The 25,430-nt window shown below is 29.8% G+C and overlaps 3 protein-coding genes and 1 long non-coding RNA gene across 7 annotated transcripts; all 4 read left to right on the forward strand.

The window, feature by feature from the left end:
* The first annotated feature begins 6,739 nt into the window (after positions 1–6,739).
* Positions 6,740–11,711, forward strand: LOC118075072 (serine-rich adhesin for platelets-like). 3 transcript variants are annotated; one of them, XM_035096698.1, is made up of 7 exons: positions 6,740–6,991; positions 7,139–7,216; positions 7,532–9,988; positions 10,037–10,575; positions 10,679–10,928; positions 11,020–11,196; positions 11,278–11,711. In XM_035096698.1, the coding sequence occupies exons 1-7, from the start codon at positions 6,928–6,930 to the stop codon at positions 11,412–11,414; spliced, it is 3,702 nt and encodes a 1,233-aa protein (XP_034952589.1). In that variant the 5' UTR covers positions 6,740–6,927; the 3' UTR covers positions 11,415–11,711. The 3 variants fall into 3 exon arrangements, with proteins under 3 accessions (XP_034952589.1, XP_034952590.1, XP_034952588.1); XM_035096699.1 differs by having other exon boundaries at positions 7,532–7,964; positions 8,286–10,575; positions 11,278–11,710; XM_035096697.1 differs by having other exon boundaries at positions 7,532–10,575.
* A 5,135-nt stretch (positions 11,712–16,846) lies between these two features.
* On the forward strand, positions 16,847–20,485 carry LOC118075068 (uncharacterized). The gene is made up of 2 exons (XM_035096691.1): positions 16,847–17,314; positions 19,555–20,485. Exons 1-2 carry the CDS (start codon positions 17,029–17,031, stop codon positions 19,653–19,655), a joined length of 387 nt encoding a protein of 128 aa, XP_034952582.1. The 5' UTR covers positions 16,847–17,028; the 3' UTR covers positions 19,656–20,485.
* A 1,953-nt stretch (positions 20,486–22,438) lies between these two features.
* Positions 22,439–22,922, forward strand: LOC118075120 (uncharacterized). The gene is made up of 3 exons (XR_004691268.1): positions 22,439–22,504; positions 22,580–22,699; positions 22,799–22,922. It is a non-coding gene; the product is annotated as an uncharacterized lncRNA (long non-coding RNA).
* A 74-nt stretch (positions 22,923–22,996) lies between these two features.
* On the forward strand, positions 22,997–24,927 carry LOC118075075 (uncharacterized). Of its 2 annotated transcripts, none has more exons than XM_035096702.1 (3): positions 22,997–23,096; positions 24,155–24,338; positions 24,463–24,927. In XM_035096702.1, the coding sequence occupies exons 2-3, from the start codon at positions 24,180–24,182 to the stop codon at positions 24,598–24,600; spliced, it is 297 nt and encodes a 98-aa protein (XP_034952593.1). In that variant the 5' UTR covers positions 22,997–23,096; positions 24,155–24,179; the 3' UTR covers positions 24,601–24,927. The 2 variants fall into 2 exon arrangements, with proteins under 2 accessions (XP_034952593.1, XP_034952592.1); XM_035096701.1 differs by lacking the exon at positions 22,997–23,096 and adding an exon at positions 23,491–23,746.
* Positions 24,928–25,430: the final 503 nt, after the last annotated feature.

Consider the following 25,430-nt stretch of genomic DNA (forward strand, 5'->3'; position numbering starts at 1 on the left):
CCCCATGCCCTGCCTAGGTAACAGGGAAATCGTTTAAGGATGATAATTTTCAGGGATACACTGAAAAAGGGGAGCGTTGGAGCTCCAAGAAATTGACAAGTTTCTGAATCATCAGTTCCAGGTAAGACAGAGCAACGGATATACCTATCCATCTCCGTCTAAGTTATCAGAAAGAAAAGTGCGAGTTCGGGCAATTAAAAATCATGATCCCAGCGAAATTTTTGCTAAAATTGTAGCCATTTCCGGTTTCATTACATTTTGAGAGTCGAAAAATTAATTTGCTAAATTTTGAATCTAATACCATACTTCTCAGCATCAAGACGAAGAAAATGAGTTGTCGAACATGGAAATCAGTCAATAAGATTACGAGATATTTGCGAAAATTGGCAATACCTAATATAAATATGCATAACTTCTATGCTAATGATGCTACGGGGTTGATCGAGGGGTCATATGAAAGATCTAGACCTAAGTATTAAATTGGATCCCCCCTATAGGATATCCCCGTCAAAAATGCCGTATCTCGCTTAGTTTTCGAGTTATGAGCGTTTAAAGGTTTTTCTATGCTCTACTGCAGCATAGCTTTCTTTTTCGCTAATAACTTACGATCTATAAGTCGTACATAGACCATAGGCATATCAATAGATTCCTGAGAGCAAGAGCTTTCCAATGCCCTAGTCAAAATTATGATCCAAGCATAATTTATGCTGCAATTACAGCAATTTCCTGTTTTCACTTATTTTGAAAGTAAAGAGATTTGTTTTCATTTTTTTGACCTTACACTGCATTTCTCAGCATCAATCTTGAGAAAAGAAGAATTCAAACATTGACATCAAACCCTTTAATTTTTTAGCAAAAAAAAAATGGAAAGTGGTTGGAAAATAAAATTTCTCTAATTTCTAAGTTTGACTTCTCACTATTTTCCTTTCGACATCTAGGAATGTGATATTAGATCGAAATACTAGAATTAAATTTCTGAAAACAGAAAATTGCTGTAATTGCAGCATAAATTATGCTTGGATCATAATCTTGACTGGTGCAATGGAAAGTTCTAGATCTTACGAATCTATTGATATGCTTGTGGTCCATGTACGACTTATAGATCGTAAGTTATTAGCGAAAAAGAAAGCTATGCTGCAGTAGAGCATAGAAAAACCTTTAAACGCTCATAACTCGAAAACTAAGCGAGATACGGCATTTTTGACGGGGATATCCTATAGGGGGGATCCAATTTAATACTTAGGTCTAGATCTTTCATATGACCCCTCGATCAACCCCGTAGCATCATTAGCATAGAAGTTATGCATATTTTGATGTATTACAGTTTTTCACAAATATCTCGAGATTTTTCTGACCAACCAAAGTCAATAGCTACTGTTTTGGACTCGTCTCGTCAAGATCTTCCTAATGCCATACATAATTTTATGATCTGAGCATAAACACGATTATATGCTATTTTTTAAAGTAAAAAAAAAAATTTCCCTTTTCTTAATAATTGTGGGCTCATTCTCTGCGTTTTGATACTTGAAAATGCGGAAGTTGGTTACCCATTACGAAAATTCATTTTTACACCCCTAAAAACAGGCAAGACTTTGAGCCTTGATAACTCCTAAATGGTAGGTCCAAAAATGTTTTTCAAGGACGTTTTGGAAACCTCGGAATCTGCGCTAAACATACATATTCATACATGACCTTGAAAAAATTTATTTTACCCCTAAAATTGCAAAAATAGAGAAGAAGTCGCACTTTTTTAGGAAGATCACTAAATATTATTGCGATTTTAGGGATGAAATAAATTTTTTCAAGATTATTTATAGATACGCACAGTTAGCTGAGATTCTGAAGTTTTCGCTAACTGTGCATATCTACAAATAACCTTGAAAAAATTTATTTCATCCCTAAAATCGCAATAATATTTAGTGATCTTCCTAAAAAAGTGCGACTTCTTCTCTATTTTTGCAATTTTAGGGGTAAAATAAATTTTTTCAAGGTCATGTATGAATATGTATGTTTAGCGCAGATTCCGAGGTTTCCAAAACGTCCTTGAAAAACATTTTTGGACCTACCATTTAGGAGTTATCAAGGCTCAAAGTCTTGCCTGTTTTTAGGGGTGTAAAAATGAATTTTCGTAATGGGTAACCAACTTCCGCATTTTCAAGTATCAAAACGCAGAGAATGAGCCCACAATTATTAAGAAAAGGGAAATTTTTTTTTTTACTTTAAAAAATAGCATATAATCGTGTTTATGCTCAGATCATAAAATTATGTATGGCATTAGGAAGATCTTGACGAGACGAGTCCAAAACAGTAGCTATTGACTTTGGTTGGTCAGAAAAATCTCGAGATATTTGTGAAAAACTGTAATACATCAAAATATGCATAACTTCTATGCTAATGATGCTACGGGGTTGATCGAGGGGTCATATGAAAGATCTAGACCTAAGTATTAAATTGGATCCCCCCTATAGGATATCCCCGTCAAAAATGCCGTATCTCGCTTAGTTTTCGAGTTATGAGCGTTTAAAGGTTTTTCTATGCTCTACTGCAGCATAGCTTTCTTTTTCGCTAATAACTTACGATCTATAAGTCGTACATGGACCACAAGCATATCAATAGATTCCTGAAAGCAAGAGCTTTCCAATGCCCTAGTCAAAATTATGATCCAAGCATAATTTATGCTGCAATTCGACCCCGGGCAAACAGCTATTTTCGTGACTTGAACTTGGCCTTAAGGCTAAAAAATGATCAGAGCATCATTACTTGACTAATTAAGTAAACTTATTCTAGCAAACATTGACTGTCGAGTGAAAGAAGATTTATGTTTCTAAATGAATTATCCGCCACATCAAGTTATAATGAACTAAAAGGTAAGCGAACGGTTTAAATGTGGTAAAGAGATGTTTTTTTGGCAACTGTTTCTTAACATTTAAAAAAAAAGAAAGGTTGCATTCTGCTAAACAGTTGTTTAAACGTTGCATAGTTGTTAAATAACTGTTTTTTATCGCACATTGTGACTATTGTTTTAAAGTTAACTATTAGTTGCCTCAAATCCACAAGGTGTTGGATTACCCCAAGACTTCTTCTAAACTCCAGCTGTTAAAAATGTCATTAATCAATTACTAGAACCTGATCTAAAGTTTAGGATCACTTCTTACAGATAACTTATAAATGTTTATCTTTAAAATTCCGTAAATTTGATATCTTTCAATAAAGCTTCACTTGAATGACCGTAATACGTTACAACCATGTGGTCTGCGTGCCCCCCTACATGGAACTAATGGGTCTTTGTTACATTTACTATTATTAAGTGCTAAAAAATTAATTTTAATAACTAACGGATAAATATTTCAATTTCTAGAAATGGAAGTTTCAAAAATTATGTACGCACAGTTATACACAATATTTGAACACTTATTTCTTTGTCAGGAAGACAATTATTTTACTTCTTGTACTGGGCAACCATCCAAACAAGTGTAAATTTTTATGGTGCAGAAAATAAGTCAATTACTCACAACTAATGTAGCTATTATTATGAGAAATAAAGAATTCTTTTCTCCATTGACTAGAATTAAAACTCTAAATTTGAATACATTTCATTTATATTAATATTAATAATGGTATAATAATTTTTTTTATTAAAACTTACTCAGGCCTTTCTTATTAAAGGTCTACACAGCTACAAATACAACAAAAATATGCATTTATTTAAAAAGTTAAGTATTGTCTTGAATACTTGGAGGTTATATTTTTTTAGGATCTTAATGATGTCGTAGTATAATAATTATTTAAATGTTTATTAAAATTTGTCATATGATCTTTTTAAAATTATTATTATTCTTAAAAACTATTAAAAAAAGAACGAAGTAGAAAGTAAATGATTTTTTTTAAAACAAATGATGAATGTTTTACCAAAGTGCGCTAGCTTCCGGAAGTTTAGAACCTTTAAAAAGAAGGAAGAGGAAGGATGCTCGACTACACACAGCTTAAATAATATATAGATTTACATGTTTATTATTTCATGCCACCCCCATTGATTTTACCCTTGTTTTTATATTTCATTTCGTAAGTACACCTTGTACTATTATACAACAAATTTGCAAATTCATTAAACCATACCACGACTGTTGGGTGTAATGGTCACGCCAAAACCACATCCGTGAATTTGTACTCCATATATTGTTGACGATTACATTGTAATCAGCATAAATTACAATCAGATCTCTGTGTCATTCCATAGTAACGAACTTGAGTTAAATGATTATTCATATGTAAATGAAGGAATTATGTTACTTCCGATTGCCACTGAAAAATTTGTCTGCACCATCAGTCTGAAGTGTGTTGATAAAGAAAAACATACCTGAAGTTTGCTCAATGTTAAATTATCATACACAAACTATAACACTTAGTCATTATTTTTATTAAAAAAAAAAACCTTTCTTTATTTAAACCCAATTAAAATTAAACCCTTTAAAAATATTTTTTAATTATATTAAAAAATCTATAGTTTGTTTATGTCAATTTTGCATTGAATATACTTTAATGGGGTGTGCTATGTCACACAATTTGATATGCAGTTCATGAAATATGTATGTATGTTAAGAAAATTCACTTCTTTTGGCTTACAAAATATTTAAGTGATCAATATCATTAACTTATCTTCATTGAAGAACCTTGAGCAGATGACACATAATGATAAATGTGTCTGTGTTATTATTTATGTTTAAGACTTTCGGTACTGTCGATCACAGACAGTGCGGAAGTTTTGTATGAATATAAGAATAATAAAACATTAATGCAGTTAATCGTAAGCAGACACTTAAAACAAAACAAAATAAAAATAAAACAACACATCGTGCTTATTTCGAACCCGAAACACAACGGCTGACATTTGACAATATTTTCAGGAAATATGATATGGACGATCTTTCGATCGATCGAGATGAGTACGAAGAGCAGATGACACCAAGAAATTCGACACGATCCATCTCGTCATGGATGACGTATGGTGTGTTCTCAAATATCATCAACAAAAGAAAATTGATCATTTTACAATATTCAAAAATTCGATACAACTTTTAATTTTATATTATAACTCTAAATTATCATTAAAATAATATCTTCATTTTTATTTTTGTTTGTGTGTAATAAAACAATAATATTAAATACTTAACTAAATATTTTTTTCAATTGAAAAAAGTAATGGAAAATTCCATTAAAATAACTAAAATATATCAAAAGTGTTTTTAATTAATGACAATTAGATAAAATAATTTATTTAAATATTAGTAATGAATTTCATGATACCAGAATGAATTCCACTAAAGAGTATATTGTTAAAGGCAATTGATTAGTAATAAAATCTTAATGAAACATTCATGATAATTAATTAGAATTTTAAAATAAATATATATCTATATATTTTAATCTATATATATTTATCTTAAACAAATAAAATAATTTTTGTTTTGAATTATAACTAATTAACTCATTAATTTGATAGACAATAAATAATTATCATAATCCAATAGTTGAATTTGACAAAAATGAAATTTCTTTGAATAAATATGTACTGAAAAATGAGTTATTATATTTACAATGACAGTTAAAGTGAGAGTAATATAAATACAAAAAAAAAAAAAATATGAATAAGCTAAAATTGAGACGCAATTCAAAGAAATGTAAAATAATAAAAATCCATATTTATGTATTAAATTGACAATTGTTTTGTCTGATTCAAGGATTATGGGTAATAGAAATGGTTGACAATTAACAATAAATGTTTTCTTAAAATTTCAATTATTTTTCTGAATATGTTAATGAATCTTTTGTCATATCAAACATGTCTTACTATTGAGATATCAATTTGAAAACTATATAAGTAGCCTTGACATAGATAAATTATATATTAAACTAGTAATAAAAAAGTAATTATTATGTCAAGTGGTTTTTATGAAAATTATAATGTGAATGAAAATGATTGGGTTAGTAAAAAGTATAACAGTCAGACAGCTGTGGTAAATTTTAATGTTAATCATCAGTTTTTTCAATGAAATTTGGTTTTGACGCAACGATAAAATCCTAAATGTCATGGTTTCCAACTATATTCGTTAGTGCATGCAACCACTTCCGATTTATGCTCCAAGCTGCATAAATTTTGATTTGCCATATATATATATATATACTGTGGACTCATTAAAACCACGAAAATCCCAATCATCAATTGTCCTGACCTGAAACATCATAAAAAAAGAATAAAATATTTATAATTAAAATAATTTCTTAGGAATATCATTTTTAATATTTAAATAGTGGGCCAAATGGGTTCATTGGTTTTGTTAGGGTCTATGTAGAACAAATACTTCATTTAAAAAGACATTAAACAAAATTTTATATCAATCTAGTTAACAATTAAATATTTCTTCAATAAAATTTATTACCAACGATATAATTAATTTAATGAAAACTTATTAAAGATAATTGAAATGAGTTACATTACTCTAATGTTTTAACATCAAAACGATATTAAGGTATATGTAAAATTTAAAAGTGTGTTTGTATGATATGACGATGACAGATTGTTATTCGAGTAATACGTGCTTTTCTTTAACGACATAAGCAATCACCGTTGTACAGACTAAAAATTTCATGACTTAAATTGACTTAGTAGAGTGGGGGGGTTAAGATATTGAATATTACAAAGGCCAGATCTTCAATAACTTTGCGTTAATATATCTGAACATTTTCAGTTTTTCCACGACAGTCGTCTAGTACACACCTAATTAGCTACCACTAAATTGTTATCTACATACATTAATACAATAGTGAAAGACTCATCATCATTACTGACCCCATCTAACTTTAGAATTGATCTTATAAAGAGTATGAAGTGTTGAGTTTGTTTCAATCGTTTTGAATTTTTGGATCAAAATGTGGATTATACGTACAGTGTTATTTGTTGCTGTTACATTCAATTTAGCTCTAATCAATGAAGGTAAAAATAGTTTATGATTATACAAATAGCTATTTATCATGTTAAAGATAATTGTTTTTTTAATAAACAATAAATTCATAGTCGAGTATTTTTTTGCAAATTTTTATTGAATTTATTGTTGATTATTTTTGAATTTTTAAATTGTAGCAACAACAACACTAGCACAAACAAGTGTTACTGAAAATGATTCCACTACAATAGCAACCACGATACCATCAAGTTCAGGTAATATTATAGAAAAACAAAACATTTGATTATTTAAAACTCCTTAAATCCTAATAAATTAAATAAAAGTAACTATCGTAGATAAAAAAAAAGTAACAAGCATGAAACCTAATACTTTAATTGGTGGTATGGATCATTTAAGTACCATAAATCCTTTGCATGCTATAACTAAGAATAATAGTAATAAGCATCAAAATACCATAATATCAGCAACATCAGGTTTAACAATAAATAATAAACATAAAGAACAGATTATGAGTTTTCTCTTCGATATGTTTGCATTCAGTAATTTTAGTAATGGTTTTCTCAATGTAGCCCATACGACATCTGGGAAAAATTCAACTAATAATCATACTGGAGGTCAGTCAAATATAACAAGTACAACATTACCATCAACTATTGTTTCAAATTCTACTTCTGTATCTTCAACTACTATTTCTTTGCGTTCTTTAAATGCTACTACAACTGCATCTACTTTAAAAATTAATTCAACTAAGAGTCATAATGCAACTGAAAAAAGTATTAATAGTACTACAAATACAATTAGTACAACATTACCATCAACTATTGTTTCAAATTCTACTTCTACTTCTTTGCATTCTTTAAATGCTACTACAACTGCATCTACGTTAAAAATTAATTCAACTAAGAGTCATAATGCAACTGAAAAAAGTATTAATAGTACTACAAATACAATTAGTACAACATTACCATCAACTATTGTTTCAAATTCTTCGTCTACTTCTTTGCATTCTATAAATGCAACTACAACTGCATCTACTCCAAAAGTTAATTCAATTAAACATCATAATACCACTGAAAAAAATATGAATAGTACTACAAAAATAACCAGTACAACATTACCATCAACTGCTGTTTCAAATTCTTCTTCTACTTCTTTGCATTCTTTAAATGCAACTACAACTGCATCTACTCTAAAAGTTAATTTAACTAAACATCATAATACCACTGAAAAAAATATGAATAGTACTACAAAAATAACCAGTACAACATTACCATCAATTATTGTTTCAAATTCTACTTTTGGTTCTTTAACTACTACTTCTTCGCATTCTTCAAATGCTACTACAACTGCATCTACTCCAAAAGTTAATTCAACTAAAAATCATAATTCAACTGAAAAAAGTATGAATAGTACTACAAGTGTAATCAGTACAACATTACCATCAACTGCTGTTTCAAATTCTACTATGAATGCTACTTCGATACTCTCAACTACTGTTTCTTCCCTTCTGTCAAATACTACTACTACTACTACTAGTTCTAGTTTAAAACCTAATTCAACAAAAAGTCATCATAATACGACTGAAAAGGGTATAAAAAGTACAACAACATTACCAACATCTACTGTCTCTAATTCTACTCATAACTCTACTTCCATATCTTCGACTACTGTTTCTCCGCATTCTTCTTTAAATACCACTTTATCTGCATTGAAAATAAATGTAACAAAAACTCATAATGTAACTGGAACAAGTGTAGAAAGTACTACTAAAGCATCAATTAATGTAACAACTCCAGTTTCTGGAACAACTAATCTATCATCAACAAAAATGAGCAAAGTAACTGGAAAAAATATAACAAGTTCGACTATTCTAACATCAAATGTAACATCTACTACTGCAAATCCTCATCATGTAACTTTATCAACTGTAATCAAAAATTCAACAAAAAAAATTCATTCTACTTCAGTTGGAACCAGTTCCGAAGGTACTACCGTAACAAATAATGTTACTGGTACAACTTCGAATTCAAATACCAGTAGTACAACTCCAAGTTCGACGACTTTAGTATCATCGTCAGCTAGTGATACTGAAGATAAAACAACAACAGTAGCCAGCACAACACCTACTGGAATTGATGCAACAACTTTAGCAAATAATTCATCTGTTACTCATACATCAGTCACTAATGCGACTGAACTCACATCAACAACACCAATAAATAATTCAACAGCTACAACAATAAATGTAGTAACATCAACTACTCCACAACCAACCTCGACTACTCCTCATTCCCAAAAGAATAGTACTGAAGAATCAGTTCATTCAAACGCAACAACTGTTGCTTCTACCACTAATTCAACAGATCCAGATCGTTTAGCAAGAAACGTTTTATTGACGGTTGCTCCAAATACATCTGAAACAAGTAATTCAACAGAGAAAAGTGTAACAACAAGTGCAATCACTAGCACAACAAGTGCGATTACCAGCACAAATTCTAATACTTCAACATCTACTTCTGACTCTACTCATTCAATTAATACTACAGAAGTAATACCTACTACAACACCTATTCCAACAACAACTGTTGATGCTAAATCAACATCAATTATAGTTAATCATGTTAATAGCACAGATTCCAATCATGCTACAAATGCTACTTCTACTACACCTTCATCAACAACAGTGACAACATCTAAAACAGAAACAACTACAAAAGGAAAAACGGAAATTAATAATTCTACAGCATCATCAATGCATAATCATACAACAACAGATATGGGCAATGATGTTCCTAGTGGTGTAAATTCAACTACATCTTCTACTTCTACTACCAGTGCTCCTACAACAAAAGTTGAGTCTGTTAGTAGTACAGCTTCTACTATGTTAAATAATGGTACAACGAAAAAAGCTGAAAATGCAACAACTGTTTCTGGCTCGACAGAAAAATCTATGGTTACTGAAGCAACTACGAAAGTTCATTCATTAAATAGTACTACTGAAGAATCAGCTACTAGTACTACTGAAGGATCAGCTACTAGTACTACAAAAGCATCAGCTACTAGTACTACTGAAGGATCAGCTACTAGTACTACAAAAGCATCAGCTACTAGTACTACTGAAGCATCAGCTACTAGTACTACTGAAGCATCAACTACTAGTACCACTGAAGCAAAAACTGAAGTGAAGATGGAAATTTTTGGCGGAATTGTGATGGAAACTTTGGCTGATAATTCAACTGCTAAAGTTACTACTAAAAATGATAGCAGTGTAAATACAACAGAAATGACAACTGTACCTAGTACTACATCAAAGGGTACGACTAAAGTAACTACAAAATCATCTAATGAAACTACTCCATCACAATCGACAACGACAATTACAACTGTAGCATCTGGTAATCTTACTACTAAACATGATTCCCATTCTTCTACTACTCCTACTACTCGAAAATCATCAACTGTCTCTCCTACTACTTCATCTTCTATTGAATTATTTACTATGTCAGGTGATAAGTTTAATTATGTTGTGGCAAATGAGTCAACTGGAGTCCCGTGTATTCTAGCAAATATGACGATGACTCTAAGTGTTGCTTACAAAAAAAAAAATCATCAGGTGAGTTTAATATTTTTCATTGGATGAGTTATTTGCAATTTATTTTCATTAAATTTCTCATAATATTTATGTATTGATTCATCATCTTATTTATTACTTTCAGGCTGCTAATGGAATCATGAAAGTTCCCTCGACAGCTCATGTGAGTGGCACTTGTGATGACAAAGTCTCACAAATGATACTTGATTGGAAAGAACCAGAGAAACAAAGAACTCCAAGATCGATGATAAACACTAATGATACAAAACATAATATCATTGTCCTAAATTTTGTAAATGATGGTAAAGTAGCTACTTTAGATAATGTGCAAGCTAGGCTATTCCTTGATAACACTCATTTTTCCAATGCTTCTGGTAAGTATTTCTTAATGATTCTCTTTTGAACAATAATTAAGACATTAATTACTAGATAATTTTTGTTTTACTTATAATACTTTCTATTTAGATGGAACATTGATGGGTAATTCAACCAACAATTTGAAGTTATTTAAAACTCAAAAGAACACTGGACATTATGTATGTAATACTGTAACAGAAATAACTGCTGAAAACATCAAATTATCTATAAGAAATGTTTCTTTAATTGTATTTAATACTGACAGCAATCTATCATCAAAAATAGGTAAAATTGATATAAATACATTTATTTGTAGATTTTAAAAAAAAAATAGATAACTAATAAATGGATAATTTCTTTTTCTAGTGGAAGATTGCATTTCAGCTGGAATGAATATCGCTGGTATTCTAGCAGGACTAGTAGTAGCAATTATAATCATTGTAGTTATTTTATACTACATGGCGAAAAAACATAAAAAAGTAAGATCACGAGAACTTCCTTAAGTAATTTATAGAGTATCTAATTAAAATTATAGAATATTTAAAATAATAATTACTATTAGCTCAAAAAGTAATATGTAAAATGATATATGTAATTAGTTTAATCAGTATAAGATAATATTTTTGTGACTCATTGAATAATTATAGATAGTATAACATTTCAATGCATATTTTACATTGTAGAGTTAATTAATGAAACTTATAATATTACAATGGCAATGTCAATTTATCAGATGGCATGACAGTATTTATATTAATGACTTTTTTTACATAAAAAATCAATTATTGCCATATTAATATATCAGTTAATTATTATAAATTATTGTTAAAGATTTAAATAATTAGCTAATAAAAGTTTATCTTTAATAATAAATTTTATGAAAACTTGTTTATATAAACATTATGAATAATCATTTTCAATATTCTTTATTGGGAAAATAGTTTTATTTCGTTTAGTTTTAACTGCATATGGTGTTGGGAACAAGTATCAGTTAGAGTAGCTAATTTAAACAGACAATTTATGTTGTCACTATTGAACATATTAATGCACGAATAGTCGTCATGGTATACCTATTTTAATTTCTGTAATTATCATTATAATTTATTCTTTATCATCACGTCATCTGTTTAATTATCGTGCAAAACTTCATATACACTCATTTTTAAATCTTATTAAAGATTATTCATACATTTTTATATTAAAAGAATTTCATCAAATAAATAGATATAATTTAAGCTCAAATTAAATTCATTTTCGAATTCATAAAATTTTTGAAATTATATAAATAACACTGTATGCAGTTTAATTGCTTAATCATGCTTCAATCGTATATTTAGTCGAGAAATTCTATCAGTATAGATCAGTTATCACGACAATATAATGAGTATGATGGAAATGTAAGTGATGACCACACCCCTCATTTAACACCTGGATGTATCATAACTTAAAAACAGATGGTATCAGTTTTTGAAGGATTTTTTTCTAATTAACTAAACAACCGAGCTAACAATACATTTTAGCATTATATTTATCATTGATTTTTATTTCCGGCTTAAGAGAAAATTTTTTTTACTTCAAATTCACTGTGAGAATTAATTTCAATTCAACCCCCATGTCAGATGCACTGCAGGTTAGGTTGAAAATTCTCATAATATAAAACAGCAAACTCTAACCACTTATGATAGGCTTCAATGAACATTTCTATCAACTACACTGTGTTGAAAATTCTAGAGATATAATTACTTCAACCGCAATTACATATTTAAATTCAATAATTCTGTTTATAAAATCTACAGAAGATATCTATGGAAGCAATAAATTAAGTCTGTAATTATAATTTCCTCAGATTACATACACATGATATAACTGAAACAACATTGACAAAATTTTCAAGTTAAAATTGTAAAAAAAAAAAATAGATTTACGTCAAACGCAGATGCCAAAAAACTGTGTAAATTTGTATGCTAAACATTTAGTTGGCAGGTGCAAACTTTTATGTACCATACAATGAATAATATTTTATTTTTTTCTGTACTTCATCGCCTGACTAAATACATAGAATAGAAGGCTTACACAAACGCGTGCTCAAACAAACTTGCTGATAATAATTTCAACAACATCTACATGTCGATCTTAAAGGAAGAAGATAATGGTCATTGTTGTTTTTTTTTTTAAGGAATGAATGTTAAATTATAAATACCAATAAGTTCAATCAACACATTAAATTTGTAACGGTTTTTCCCATGGTGTGAAAAGTATTTTTCCACACTGGGTACTACCTGTGTGCTGATCTCCCTTAAAGTATTTGTCAGCTGTTCACCTCACGCAGCTTAAACAAATTTATGCCTGTGGGATCTGGATTCCCTTTAAAATTTAAAACCCCTAAGATGTTAATTTGCAAGTAATGACTACATAAATTTGTGTTGCTCAATAATATTTATTATATTAATAACACTTTTTAAGCAAGTTTGCCAATTTAACTTTTAACTTCAGCTGTAGTACCAAAAGATATTTATATGGACTTCAAAATGATGGGAAGATGATAATTTACCATAATTGTAATTTTTTTAAAGTTAGTCAGGAATATAAGAAACACTCAAGTTTAATAGGCATCCAAGATATAAAAGAAATGGCACGCGCAGTTCTGGGTTAGCCACGCGACATGCTCTGACTTCCAAGAAATAATTCTTAACCATCTTGACATCCCTATCGCTGTTTTTCTTCAATAGATCTTCCTTCCTTCATCCATATTATCCCTTAACTAGCTATCAAGTCCCCAAAAGATTCACGCACGTGTTTTCTATTTTTATCCAGTTATTTTTAAAAATTAATAATATTATTTGTTATTATCATCAATTAAAGAGTCTTTTGTTGAGATAAATGATTGTATGTGAGTGCTATGACATTGGATAATGGCAGTTTTTGTTGCAAAATGAGGTGATGAAATAGACTGTTGCCATGGGAAAAATTTTCAACGGTCAGGAGAGTAAAGAAACTAAAAAAGTCAAGATGAGAAAGAAGTGCACGTGCGTCTTTCCGTTCTCCTTCTTCCTCTTCCTTGGCTCTTTTCATCCTCGTCTTCCTTCTCTTAGGAATGCCAACCGCGAGTGGCGTCTTGAAAACACGAGGACGCAGATGGGATTGCGTTTAATGAAGTCTGGCCGAGTTGCACCTGCCACTTTCGAAGAACCAAAAAGACCAACGGCCGTTACAATCTTCACTTCCAGTTCCGAATTCCCGCCAAACATAAACGGCGGGAAATTTCACACCCTTTGTCACTTTTCTTATCAGTTGTCAAACACTGCATTGTCCATATCCATCACAAAGAGGTCAACTTCTTTTGTAGTGAACTCTAACAAAGAAATATTCATCATTTATATCTTGATTTATTGAAGTCACAAAATCTGCTAAAATTCTATCTAAATTTGGACTAATTATTAAAAAAAAAGAGCATCATCATACTTTAATTATCAACATCTGGCGATCCTGAAATGAGCAGAAGTGAAACGAATAACTGATATCCTACACCCCCACGAACAGAAGGGCTTGTGAGCTGTAGGTTTACTATATATAGCATATAAGAAATAGATGTAGACCGTATATAAGTAGGAAGACGAAAAGTGAGGGGCGTGAGTGAGTATTTTACAAGATCTTTCATGATCCAGCTGCCTGAAAGAGGCTTTCTTTTGCTCCACCAACTTCACCACTACACTCAACCCCCAAAATCATCTCGCGATACTCGGCAAAGATAGCAACAGGATCTAAAAGAAATAAAAGAGACAAGAGTGGGAGGAACAGCTGGTGCTCCGGACGTTTAAAGTCTTTTGCTAACTTTAACGGACTTTTAAATTTTTTCTAGATAGACCTTTAAGACATTGGGAATGTTTTTTTTAAAAATAAACTTTTCATGATTTATGCGAAAATGAAAAATCATCTAATTGTATTGTCAAAGAAAATATGCTTACCTTGTGTTTTGAATGTCTCAATGATACCACCAATCATGACAACATAGATGGAGTAGGATTAAAATATATAGCCATTACTGCTTTCCAATAGTACAGATCCATTGATCATCGATGAAATGAATAACTATTGAAGAAATTTTTAGTTGACAAGTCGAATTTTGTAACGGTCAAATGATTACCTGGATTTCTTATGGGCAGATGTAACCAGGTGCTGGAACCGATCACGAACCTAAAAGGGTAAAGTTACAATTTTTTCTCACTCTCACTTTACCATCTTACCAAGCCCAATCTTTCTTCTCTACACTGCTCTTCAATACTTCATTCGAGCACGCCAACGCACACACAAAACCTAAGTTTATATTAGTTTGAGGCTGCGAGTCAGCTGCTGTCGATCGTTTCCGTTTTAAATTTCGCATCCTTCCAACTGTTTCCATTTTTTCACACAAAACTTCATTTAATTGATTTTTCCATTAACATTCAACACTGTTTGAAAAAAAAACAACTCATGTTTTCATAACCCCACAAACACGTGGGTGAAAGTTGGATGGGTCTAAACTGTTTGTACAGGATAAAGTTATACGCTTTAATTGCCACATTTACTGGTGTTCAACTCTTTTCTGATTTATGCACAATATTTAATATATTTTTAACTATTTCATGTATTTAACATTTATGTACAACATGAGTAATTTATATGCACATGAGTAATGTTTTTTTATACATTGTAGAGTGATTTAATGTATTTTAATTTACTACTCAAGAGCTATTAAGAATCTTGTGGGGGTAATCACGAAAACAATATACAATAAAAAGTGTTACGCCCTCTAGTCACGGTAACATCCACCTGTTTAATTCCCCATTTATACGTTTCAACCCGCATGATTTTGGACTTGTAAGTAATCATTTTTTATATTTTAACGGTCAAAATGACCACCATGATCATGGAGTAAATCACCCCTCTTCATTGTTGCATTGCTTTTGAAAATTATTGAGTGGAATCAATTTCAAAGTACAGAGTTGATATAAATTCAAAATGATATGTTGACAAAAAATTCGTCCATATTAAAAGAGTGATTGAAGATTTAAAAATATGTGGTGAATAATGTTAAACAGCTTGACCGGATTTAACCTTCGGGTGCATCACTCAAAATTAGGATGTACAGGAGAGACAACGAAGAACATATCCCCTTCGCAACTGCGCATCAGACTGTAACTGGCAAAATTAACACGGAAACTCAACATCCGCTGTTTGATAAATAGAATCCCAGTGTTGCTTTTTCATGCTTCAGTTGTCGTAGGTATTTCATTCATCGTCTTATTTGAATTCTAATGAATTTACTTTCTTTTTTAGGTATAAACAAAAATAGAGTCGACATGTTTAATTATAACCTCAATAATCTTCTTCCACGATACATTTGTTCAATTAATTCTCTTACAAATGTAAAGCTTTTCCTTTCTTCACTTTTACCATGAAAAGTCCCGTAACTTCTGCCATACATCTACCATTCACAGGTATATATAATTTTTTTTGTCAAAAGATTTTTTTTAAAAATGAAAAAAAAACCGTTGCAGTATGAATTGTTGATTCGTGATCGCAGCATCCGTAAAACTTCTTAGGAAAGAAAAGCAGTAGGAGATGCTTTATAATGAAAGAATAGTTATTTCCTTTTCTATCTTATTCGTAGTCTTTTTTTAATTCATAGACGCTGAATTTTGTAGCTTTATTTCTTTTTACCTTCCAACAAAACTTGAGACTTGTGTGCCCTTCTCTTTTCTTTGCCTCTCCTTTATACTCTATACTAACTGCGTATATGTGCGGGCTCTCGAAATCACTTATAGTAAGCATAATCCGTTGGTTAGCCTGTGATGCCCGCCAATTTTACTGCGCACTCACCACGCACACCAATAGAATTCAAACTTTCTTGCATTTGGAAGGGGAACGACCTCGTGGCTTCAAGAATACACTTGGTGTGCAACCGTCTCATCAGATCGATTTCGTCCGCCTTAGAGAGAAGAGATTTTATGTGGAAATATTTATTTGTATAAATAGATGTTAATTGAATTATAATAAATTTTGGCAAAATATTTGATATATGTTTGCTAATTAATCTTTATTTTTCTATTGTGATAAAAAAAGTTTGAGTGAATCAATATGTTAGCTGCTCCATTCTGTCGTGAAGTGCACTTTGGTAACATGTTGGCCTCGAGGATGCAGTCACGCGTTCCTCGTTGTCTGTTCGGAACTCCAAATCCCAAGGACACTGATGAACTTTTGCACGAATCTTTGGATGCAGATCGAAAAAGATTTATAAATCGTTGGGGTGTTGATCCATGTACTGAAGATAAAGAGAATTATCAAAGAAATTTCGACAGAAGTGATTCACGTTCACCAAGGAAAAACAAATCTTTACCCTATTCACGACAAACATACATTCATGGTAAGTTTTTATTAATTATTTAAATAATTTAATTGAAATAAATTCATACATAATTGAAATATATAGTTTTATTAAGAAATCAATTTTTGAAAAAGAACAATTTGGGTAATTGCGTGTCAATTATTGTATGATTAGTACACATCAGTGGACAATAAATTAATCAAATATTTGATTTTTAGCTCAATTAAATAAAAATGCTTTTGATACGAATGAAAATATTATTGGCTCGGTATCAGAAGTAATTTGTTACTATGCATATGAAGAAAAAAAAAATAGTAACACTTTGTGGCATCCCCTCAAGCTTGATCACTAGTATTGGCGGGAAAACTGGAAGAGTCACAACGCTTGAAAACGTTGGCCCACGAGGGGCTTCTCGTGGTACATACAACGTAGTTACAATAGAAAGAGAGTAAAAGATGAGGCGCGTGGCAAGAACTCGTTCCGCATGTACTTTCTTCTTGTTTCTCTCTTTTTGCCGTCTTTTCTCTTTGTCTTTAATCCTTTATTATTCTCTGCTATCCTCCATTGGCTTCTAGTTTTACACTTCAATATCAAATAGTGTTTAGTATTCTATTCAAATCTTTCATCAAATTTTATTTAAAATCAAAATATATTTTTTATGCTTTTTTTATAAATAAATATAAATAATCTGTTGGTATTATTATTATTATTTTATGCTACAATGGAGTAAATTTGAATAGAATAGTATTCAAAAAAAAAAAATAAATAAATTTGCTTTATGAATTATTGCATTAAAAAATGTCAGGAATTTTCCAATGACACGAACGGGTCTAGACTCGTTGGTCGTGAATCATAGCTTGGATCATATGAGTCATGAGAATGGCTTTATATTACTATACAAAATACTTGAAGGACCTTGATGATTCAGCCACTCTATTTTTCATGAATAAGAAAAATTAGTGATTGTTCAATATTTTTTTGTCTCTTTCACAAATTTTTTGTTAAATTGTTTATATAGTTTAATATTGAATACAAATTAGCCAATGTGTTAACAGCTAATATTTTATTTTATTTATTTAAATTATTTATGATGATAAATATTATTAGAATGAGATGAAAATTCCAACTCTTTCGTGTCCCCAAAAAGGTCATGAGAAAATCACAGCTTTACTGTTTGCCATATTTAAGAATATTATAAAAATAATTACATATGTTGCTCCAATTTGACCCTTTTTTATGGTCTTAAGAATCGTATTACGCTTATCAGAAAATCTAACAAACTGTATGAATTATGAAATGTAACATATGTCTTTGAGAAAATATCTCAGAAACTAAATGAACATATATGTATATACAGTAAACTGAGTTTTACTTATCTACCAATCCCTTTACTTTCCCCCAGATATGGGCTTGAGTCAACGATGCGCGTCAACTTGCATCAGCCCTTCTGCTGCACCTGTTCCAACTTGAAACCCAGTCAAGTCAATCTAGAAGTCCGCATTACTTTTTCCCATGATTTAATCAACATAAATACAAACACTTCTTTTTCTACATGTCAATTCTACCTTGGTAGCATTTTAAAAAATCAACTTTGCTTTTGTCATGACTTAAACATGGTTTTTTCATAATTTTACTTTATTAACAAAACTGATTGGTCATCGAAACAATGTAATTGTCAGAAATAGTGGAAGTTTATGTCAGCTATTTTTACTTTTGTTACTACAATTCTATAAACGTGTAGCAACGAACTTGAGGTCTTAGTTCTCACGAACGGTCATCGACCGCTTTAGCTGATGCGGAAGAAGAAGTTCAACTCTTTACAAGCTACGAATAGTACATTTTTCTTCTTTTCTTTACTATTATTTTCTGTTGTAAATTCTTATTACTTTGTCATAAAATCCAATATTTTAGAATAGGAAGGGATTTTTCTAGTATTTACAGTATAAATTTCAATACAAAATTGAGAAATTTATGTGGAAAAATCACATACAACAGATGTTCGTTAAGTATATTTCAACCAAAGTAGAAGAGACTTATTGTAAAATATCTGCGGTTATGCGCATTAGGTATAGTTGAAACAGATGTTTACAAGTAAAAAGAGAATTTTTGTAGAAGAATATCTCTAGCCACAAAAGATATTTTTGCAAAACCTTTCCAAGATAATCACCATATGGTGTTGATGTGAATAATTGAATAAGTTTTTCTAGCTTTTAAATCTTTCATCTCAACTAATATAAATAAAAAGAAATGTATTATATTATTTATTATTTTTGTTACAGATTATTGGAGATCACGTAAAAACGATGGAAATAAAAAGTCATTAGTATCTGCCATGGACACATCAAAAAAGCAACAAGATGCTCAGAAATTAATGAAATAGAATTGCAATAAAGATATAAAGTAGGAGAAAATTTATAAAAAGAAAAATGTTGGAAATGAATAACTTTAAGATGTAATGCTATCATCGTGATCCTCAATTATTTTATTATTATTAGTTTTAGATAATTGTATATTTATTTCTATATATATATATGTATATTTAGAATTTATTGCTAAGTATCCTAATAATTTGTATAGTTCTATTCACATATCATCTAAGTAGTTTTTGTAAATAATTTGTGAATGATAAGTGGAGGTTTAGATGGATTATTTGAGATTACAAAATCATTGTAAATGTTTCTGTAATTTACAGTTAATACGACTTAACATTAAAACTAACAATAATGATGATATAAATAATAAACTTATTGAAATGAAATGTCTCAACAATGAAATCCATCAGAAGCCTGAAACGGTTGATTCTTTAATGAACCAACGATGCAGCACCTCCAAAGACTAATTAATTGTTTAACTCAAGATCAATGATGGAGAACAATTCACACTCCTTAACTTAATGTAATTGTTTTCTTTTTCAAATACTGTGTATATTTTATTTTCTGATGATATTTTAAAACAACTCTAGTCACTAATTTTTTTTAAGTTCAATTCAATAAACAATTCGTATTTCATTACAAATTTGGTGTATTTAATGATTCATCCTTTCATTTGACTACATAATTATCGAAATCATTAGACTTTATCGAGAATAAAAGGGGTAGACTGCATGCATTATATTGAAACCACAGAATATTTTTTTCCCGTCTGTATAGTCTATCATTTGGCAATCCTAATTGTACTACAACAGTAAAAAAACATTATCATTAATTCCTTATCAAGCCTGACTGTATTTCGCTCGTTGTCTAACAATTCGTGTCACACGCAAAATTGATGGCACGTGCTGTGGCCACAGTGTAATAATCCTCAAATATTAGACAGCTGAAGAAGCAGCTCCAAAAGATCAAAGATGAAATTTATAACGTTCTATAACACCTGGCTGGCTTCCATGGGGGTCATAATGGGGATTTGAGTAATTTATATATTACTACGATCAAAAAACAACACTGACATACGCCCTCACCAATATGTTTATAAGTACATAGAACATGAAATGTTACTCCGAACTTGAATTGAAAGTTTTTTATTATATTTAGTACAGCTGCTTTTGTCTATTTTCACAGATCTATTAATGACTGGTACTCTAAAATAGTAAATTAAGTAAAAAAATTATTTTAATGAGTAAAAACTTTTCCAACAGATTTTTTTAACTGATTTAAAATAGTAGATGATTTATTTAATAAAATTATGAATAGTTTAATAATTGATTTTGATTATTCAACTAAAAATATTGATGGAAGTAATTTTGTTTCTCATGTGTACACATGTGCTTATCATAATGTAAAATCTATAAATCAATTTTTAAAATGAAAATTAAAAAAATAAATGATTAAAGCGAAATGCAATCAATGTATCTTCATTAATAAACTTGGATGTAAATGTTGACGAGAATTGAAATAGCGGATGCCTCACCTAGATCCTGTCTGGAGGTCCTCAGAGTATCCCTCTGAACCGTGAAATAACTTCCAGCACAAGTAAAAGACAAAATGGTACTAAAGTCTTGTCGGTGTTAATACCTGGCACATAAATTGCAATAATTTTTTTTAAAAAATAGTGAAATAATATGACTTTTAGTATAACATTACTCATTTTCTTTTTTAAGATTTATTTTTGCAAATGTCACATAAATCTTTTAAGAGTATTTTCATGTTCGGGTTAAATTTCTTTGTGCTTGAGAGCCTAAAATATCTCAGTCTTAGCTATTGTTGAGCTGGTTGAAACCAGTAAGTAAGCAGCCCGCATTTGTGATCAGGATACGTGGTTTCTTTTCGCGACAGACTATCGGTGTCCATTACACTCCTGAGCATCCTTTTGTCAGATTGACTTCCGTGAAAGCCACAAACGGAAGTTGGCTTCCCTTAAACAGTATACATCATCAATTCTCAAGATTTTCATTCTTTTACACTTCCTTTTTAATGTAATCTGATCAACCACATCAACGTATTTATGTATTTGACAGTTATATTTCCAATAAGTATTGATTAACATTGGATATCTATTCATAAACTTGCCATTTTTATGCAATAACTAATCATTCTAAATTTGAGGTTATTATAGCCTAAATAATATTAGTCTCAAAGGGTAGATGTTATTTACCTGGTGATATAAATTTGTTAATAAACCACTTGTGGTATTCTCTCGAAATAGAATATCACCACAAATTTTGGATGTGGTAAAACCTGTGAGAATCTTTATCTACTACACTTCTCACTGAATTTTCAGTTCTTTGATGATGGCTTGTGAACTGAATGAAGTAATTATTATTAAAAAGACTCATTATTACAAACATGTGTTCATTACGCTACCAAAATGGATTAAAAGGTAAACCCACTAATCAACGAATACAATATCAAAAACATTTTATTGAAATTTGTTTATTCTTCTCACAGGTTACCATCTTCAACATGGTGTTCGTTTATTGGTCTACTTACTCTAATTTTTAGAAATGTTAATTTTTAACATAAAGATCTCAATAGTTATTTGACAAACATTGTTACAATATTTATTGTAAAATTGAATTTTATAAGACTGATTCCTATCAATCATTAGAAATAAAGAATCTTGGTGAATAAAAGAGGTTAATTTTACACCAATGTTGAAAAAATCAATTCTTTCATGCTGGTGATCTAATTTTGGCTAGAAACCATTATATTTACAATGAATTTAATTGTTATTTTTTCTTTATAAATTTTTTATGCACCCGGAAAAATGCAATTTGATCATCAACAGAAAAAGGTATGTTTTTCAAGAATATTTAAAAATAGTTAATATTCAATAAAAAGTAGTGGAATTTTTTGTTATTGTTTCAAGGATCTTACTCAGTCTACAATCGAATCCGTCCATTACATTCATATTTGATGCATACAAGAGTCGCCGTTAGACGAGAATCTTATTAGCCGGTCATTCATCCCACCCGAATGGGTCAAAAACGTATGTTTATCTTTTACTCAAACTTCATAATGGAATAACAATAAAATTGATCATTTAAATACCGCTAAATAAATTAATGAAAAATATTTCTTACAACAGTGCTAATTTTGTAACTGAGAAGATCATCGAAAACTGTAAAAATGCCTGGAAAGGAAAAAGTGTATACCAGAGTTGAATACAATTGATGGAATGCTGCAGAAAATAAATGGACACTTGGAATGACGTGAAAATATCTTGATAATGTTCACTAAAAATGCCACGTCATATGTGTATGTTTTAATGAACAAGTGAATCTAGGCTAGCTCCGTTACTTATAGCCTACAATTGCAGTGTACACTGTACTAGCATTGTGTATAGATTTTACCTACTCTCAGTTGCATTTCAGCCTCCGTGAAAGGTAGTACTTTTCTTTGTTAATTTAAATAAAAATTCGTTATTTCAACAAAATGTTTTATCAAACAATTAAGTGATTAATTATTTAAGAAAATAACAAAGTAATATCCATCAACTTAGGTCATTACTTAATGATTTAATAATCAACTATTTATTTCCTACGAAAATCAAGAAGTGTTTCTTAAAACTTTTAGTTGAAATATTTAAAGGAAAATTGAAAGTGATACTTCTTAATTCATATATAATCCAATAGACTTTTAAATAAAATTATGAAATAATAATATTCTTATCAAATAACTTTGAATGAATGATCTTTCAAGTGACCATTCAAATTGCTTGTCACATGATGATTTGGTTACATTGAAAACAATAATGTTTAGTTGAATTTTTAATTGATATTAGCGCATGCTTTTTAGAGATATAAGAGAATAAAATATAAATTTAGTTGCGTACGCAACCCTGAATCTTCCCCAATATGGGATTGGGAGTTACCCTAACAACCATTCAGGATATTGATTCCTTTTCAGTCGGTATTCTTATCAATTGGCATATTGCAACAAAATGCCTTTCTGTTTTAAAATTTTACTGATGACCACGTGATTTTCATATGTGATCACAACAATAAAAAAAGTGAATAGAATACCTGGAAAAATTGTGAGTAAATCATCATAGTTGTCAAGACTTTTCTTTGTTTCAAATGAACATTTGTTATATACTTACACAATAGAGTGATAATTTATTTAAAAATAAATACCAAAATACTTTTTTTTTTTGTTTATTAGATTATGTTTAAAAATTTATTAAAAATTTTATAAAATATTACAACAATTTAATTACTATCAATATGTCTAGATAGGAATAAAATAGTGTAGTGATGAATAAATCATACCAGAATTCCCAGAAAGTAAATAATCCCGTTGGTATCTTGAATTAAACTTACTATTCCTCTTTGTGTTTTACTTGACTTAGGCGTCGATCTGTCTGATATAGAACGTACCATGCTGTAATGTTTACTCACACGATGAAAGTGTGCCAATTATCATTCTGATTATCAATTTACAGTGATACATAACCGGAAAATTTGATAATGGAACAGAACAAGTACAGTGATGATAAAAATAAAAAATTAACAAAAGTACGAAGGAAATTGTTTGTAGATGAAGAGGATCAAAATGGAAAAAGTCAAGCTGCTGATGAAAATTTAACTAACAAGTTTTTAGAAGAAATAGACATGGCTAGAAAAAAGGTATTATTTTATCAAATTTTGAACTATTTAACATTAAAGTCTGTCAATAATGAATATATAGTAATTAAGATATTCATTTTAAATAGTTTCTAATTATTATTAATGGTTTATTTATTTATTATAGATGGAAGAAAAATGGAATTTTGATTTTGTTAATGGTCGACCTTTACCTGGTAATTGGGAATATGTTCGACCTCATGAAGATTTTAAAGAGACTGATAATAAACAAGAAACAAGTAATAATAACTTCATGTCAATGTAATCTGTATTACTGCAGATGCACATCAATTAGAGAAAAATTTGTTTTATTAATATTTATTACTTTAAATTAATTTATTCTGCAATATAATTAGGCCAACTAAAAGTTAATTCCCATCATCACTGACTTTTTTATAAATATAAATGCGAATGTATGAATTGATAATGGTTGAAAGCAAAGAGAAAAACACAAAAAAGTTTATCTCATGTCTGAGTACGACCCAGTTTCGGTTATGTATCCATGACGTACTACTATACAATGCAACCAAATACATCTATTGAATTATGTATGTATAAGATTTGAATTTAAATTCATAAGTGATAACTTAAATGAGTATTTTTATTTTAATTTGGGCATTTTATTGCTTGTAAAAATAGTACTTTTATTATCAAATAATTTTTGCAATCATTGTCTTTCAATCGTAGAGATATTTAAAATTAATAAATATTTATTAGTCATAATATTAATAAGATTTAAAATGAATTATTATAATTAAGTGTTATGAGAAAAGCTGTTGGTTTAGAAAATCAAAATTGGGTCATTTTATTTTCTGCATTTAATTAAATGAAAACAGGTTTCTTAACGACTTATTGATAAGATTTTATTTTTCAATTTCTATAAATATACACATAATGTATAGAAAATTTATCGAGCAAAGGGAGATTAAAAGCGAAAGTATTATAGAACTTGTGTTTTTAACCCACATCTTCCTTTGCAACCTTCAAGCTATTAAAATATATACAATAACTGTGAAAGAAATGAATTTATATGACACATTAAAATTTGATATGTTTTGTATAAAAAATATCTACCATTTGATAATATATTTTAAT

Source organism: Chelonus insularis, unplaced genomic scaffold, assembly GCF_013357705.1.
Source record: "Chelonus insularis isolate UGA/USDA-ARS -01 unplaced genomic scaffold, ASM1335770v1 contig_145_pilon, whole genome shotgun sequence".
Classification (NCBI taxonomy): Eukaryota; Metazoa; Arthropoda; class Insecta; order Hymenoptera; family Braconidae; genus Chelonus; species Chelonus insularis.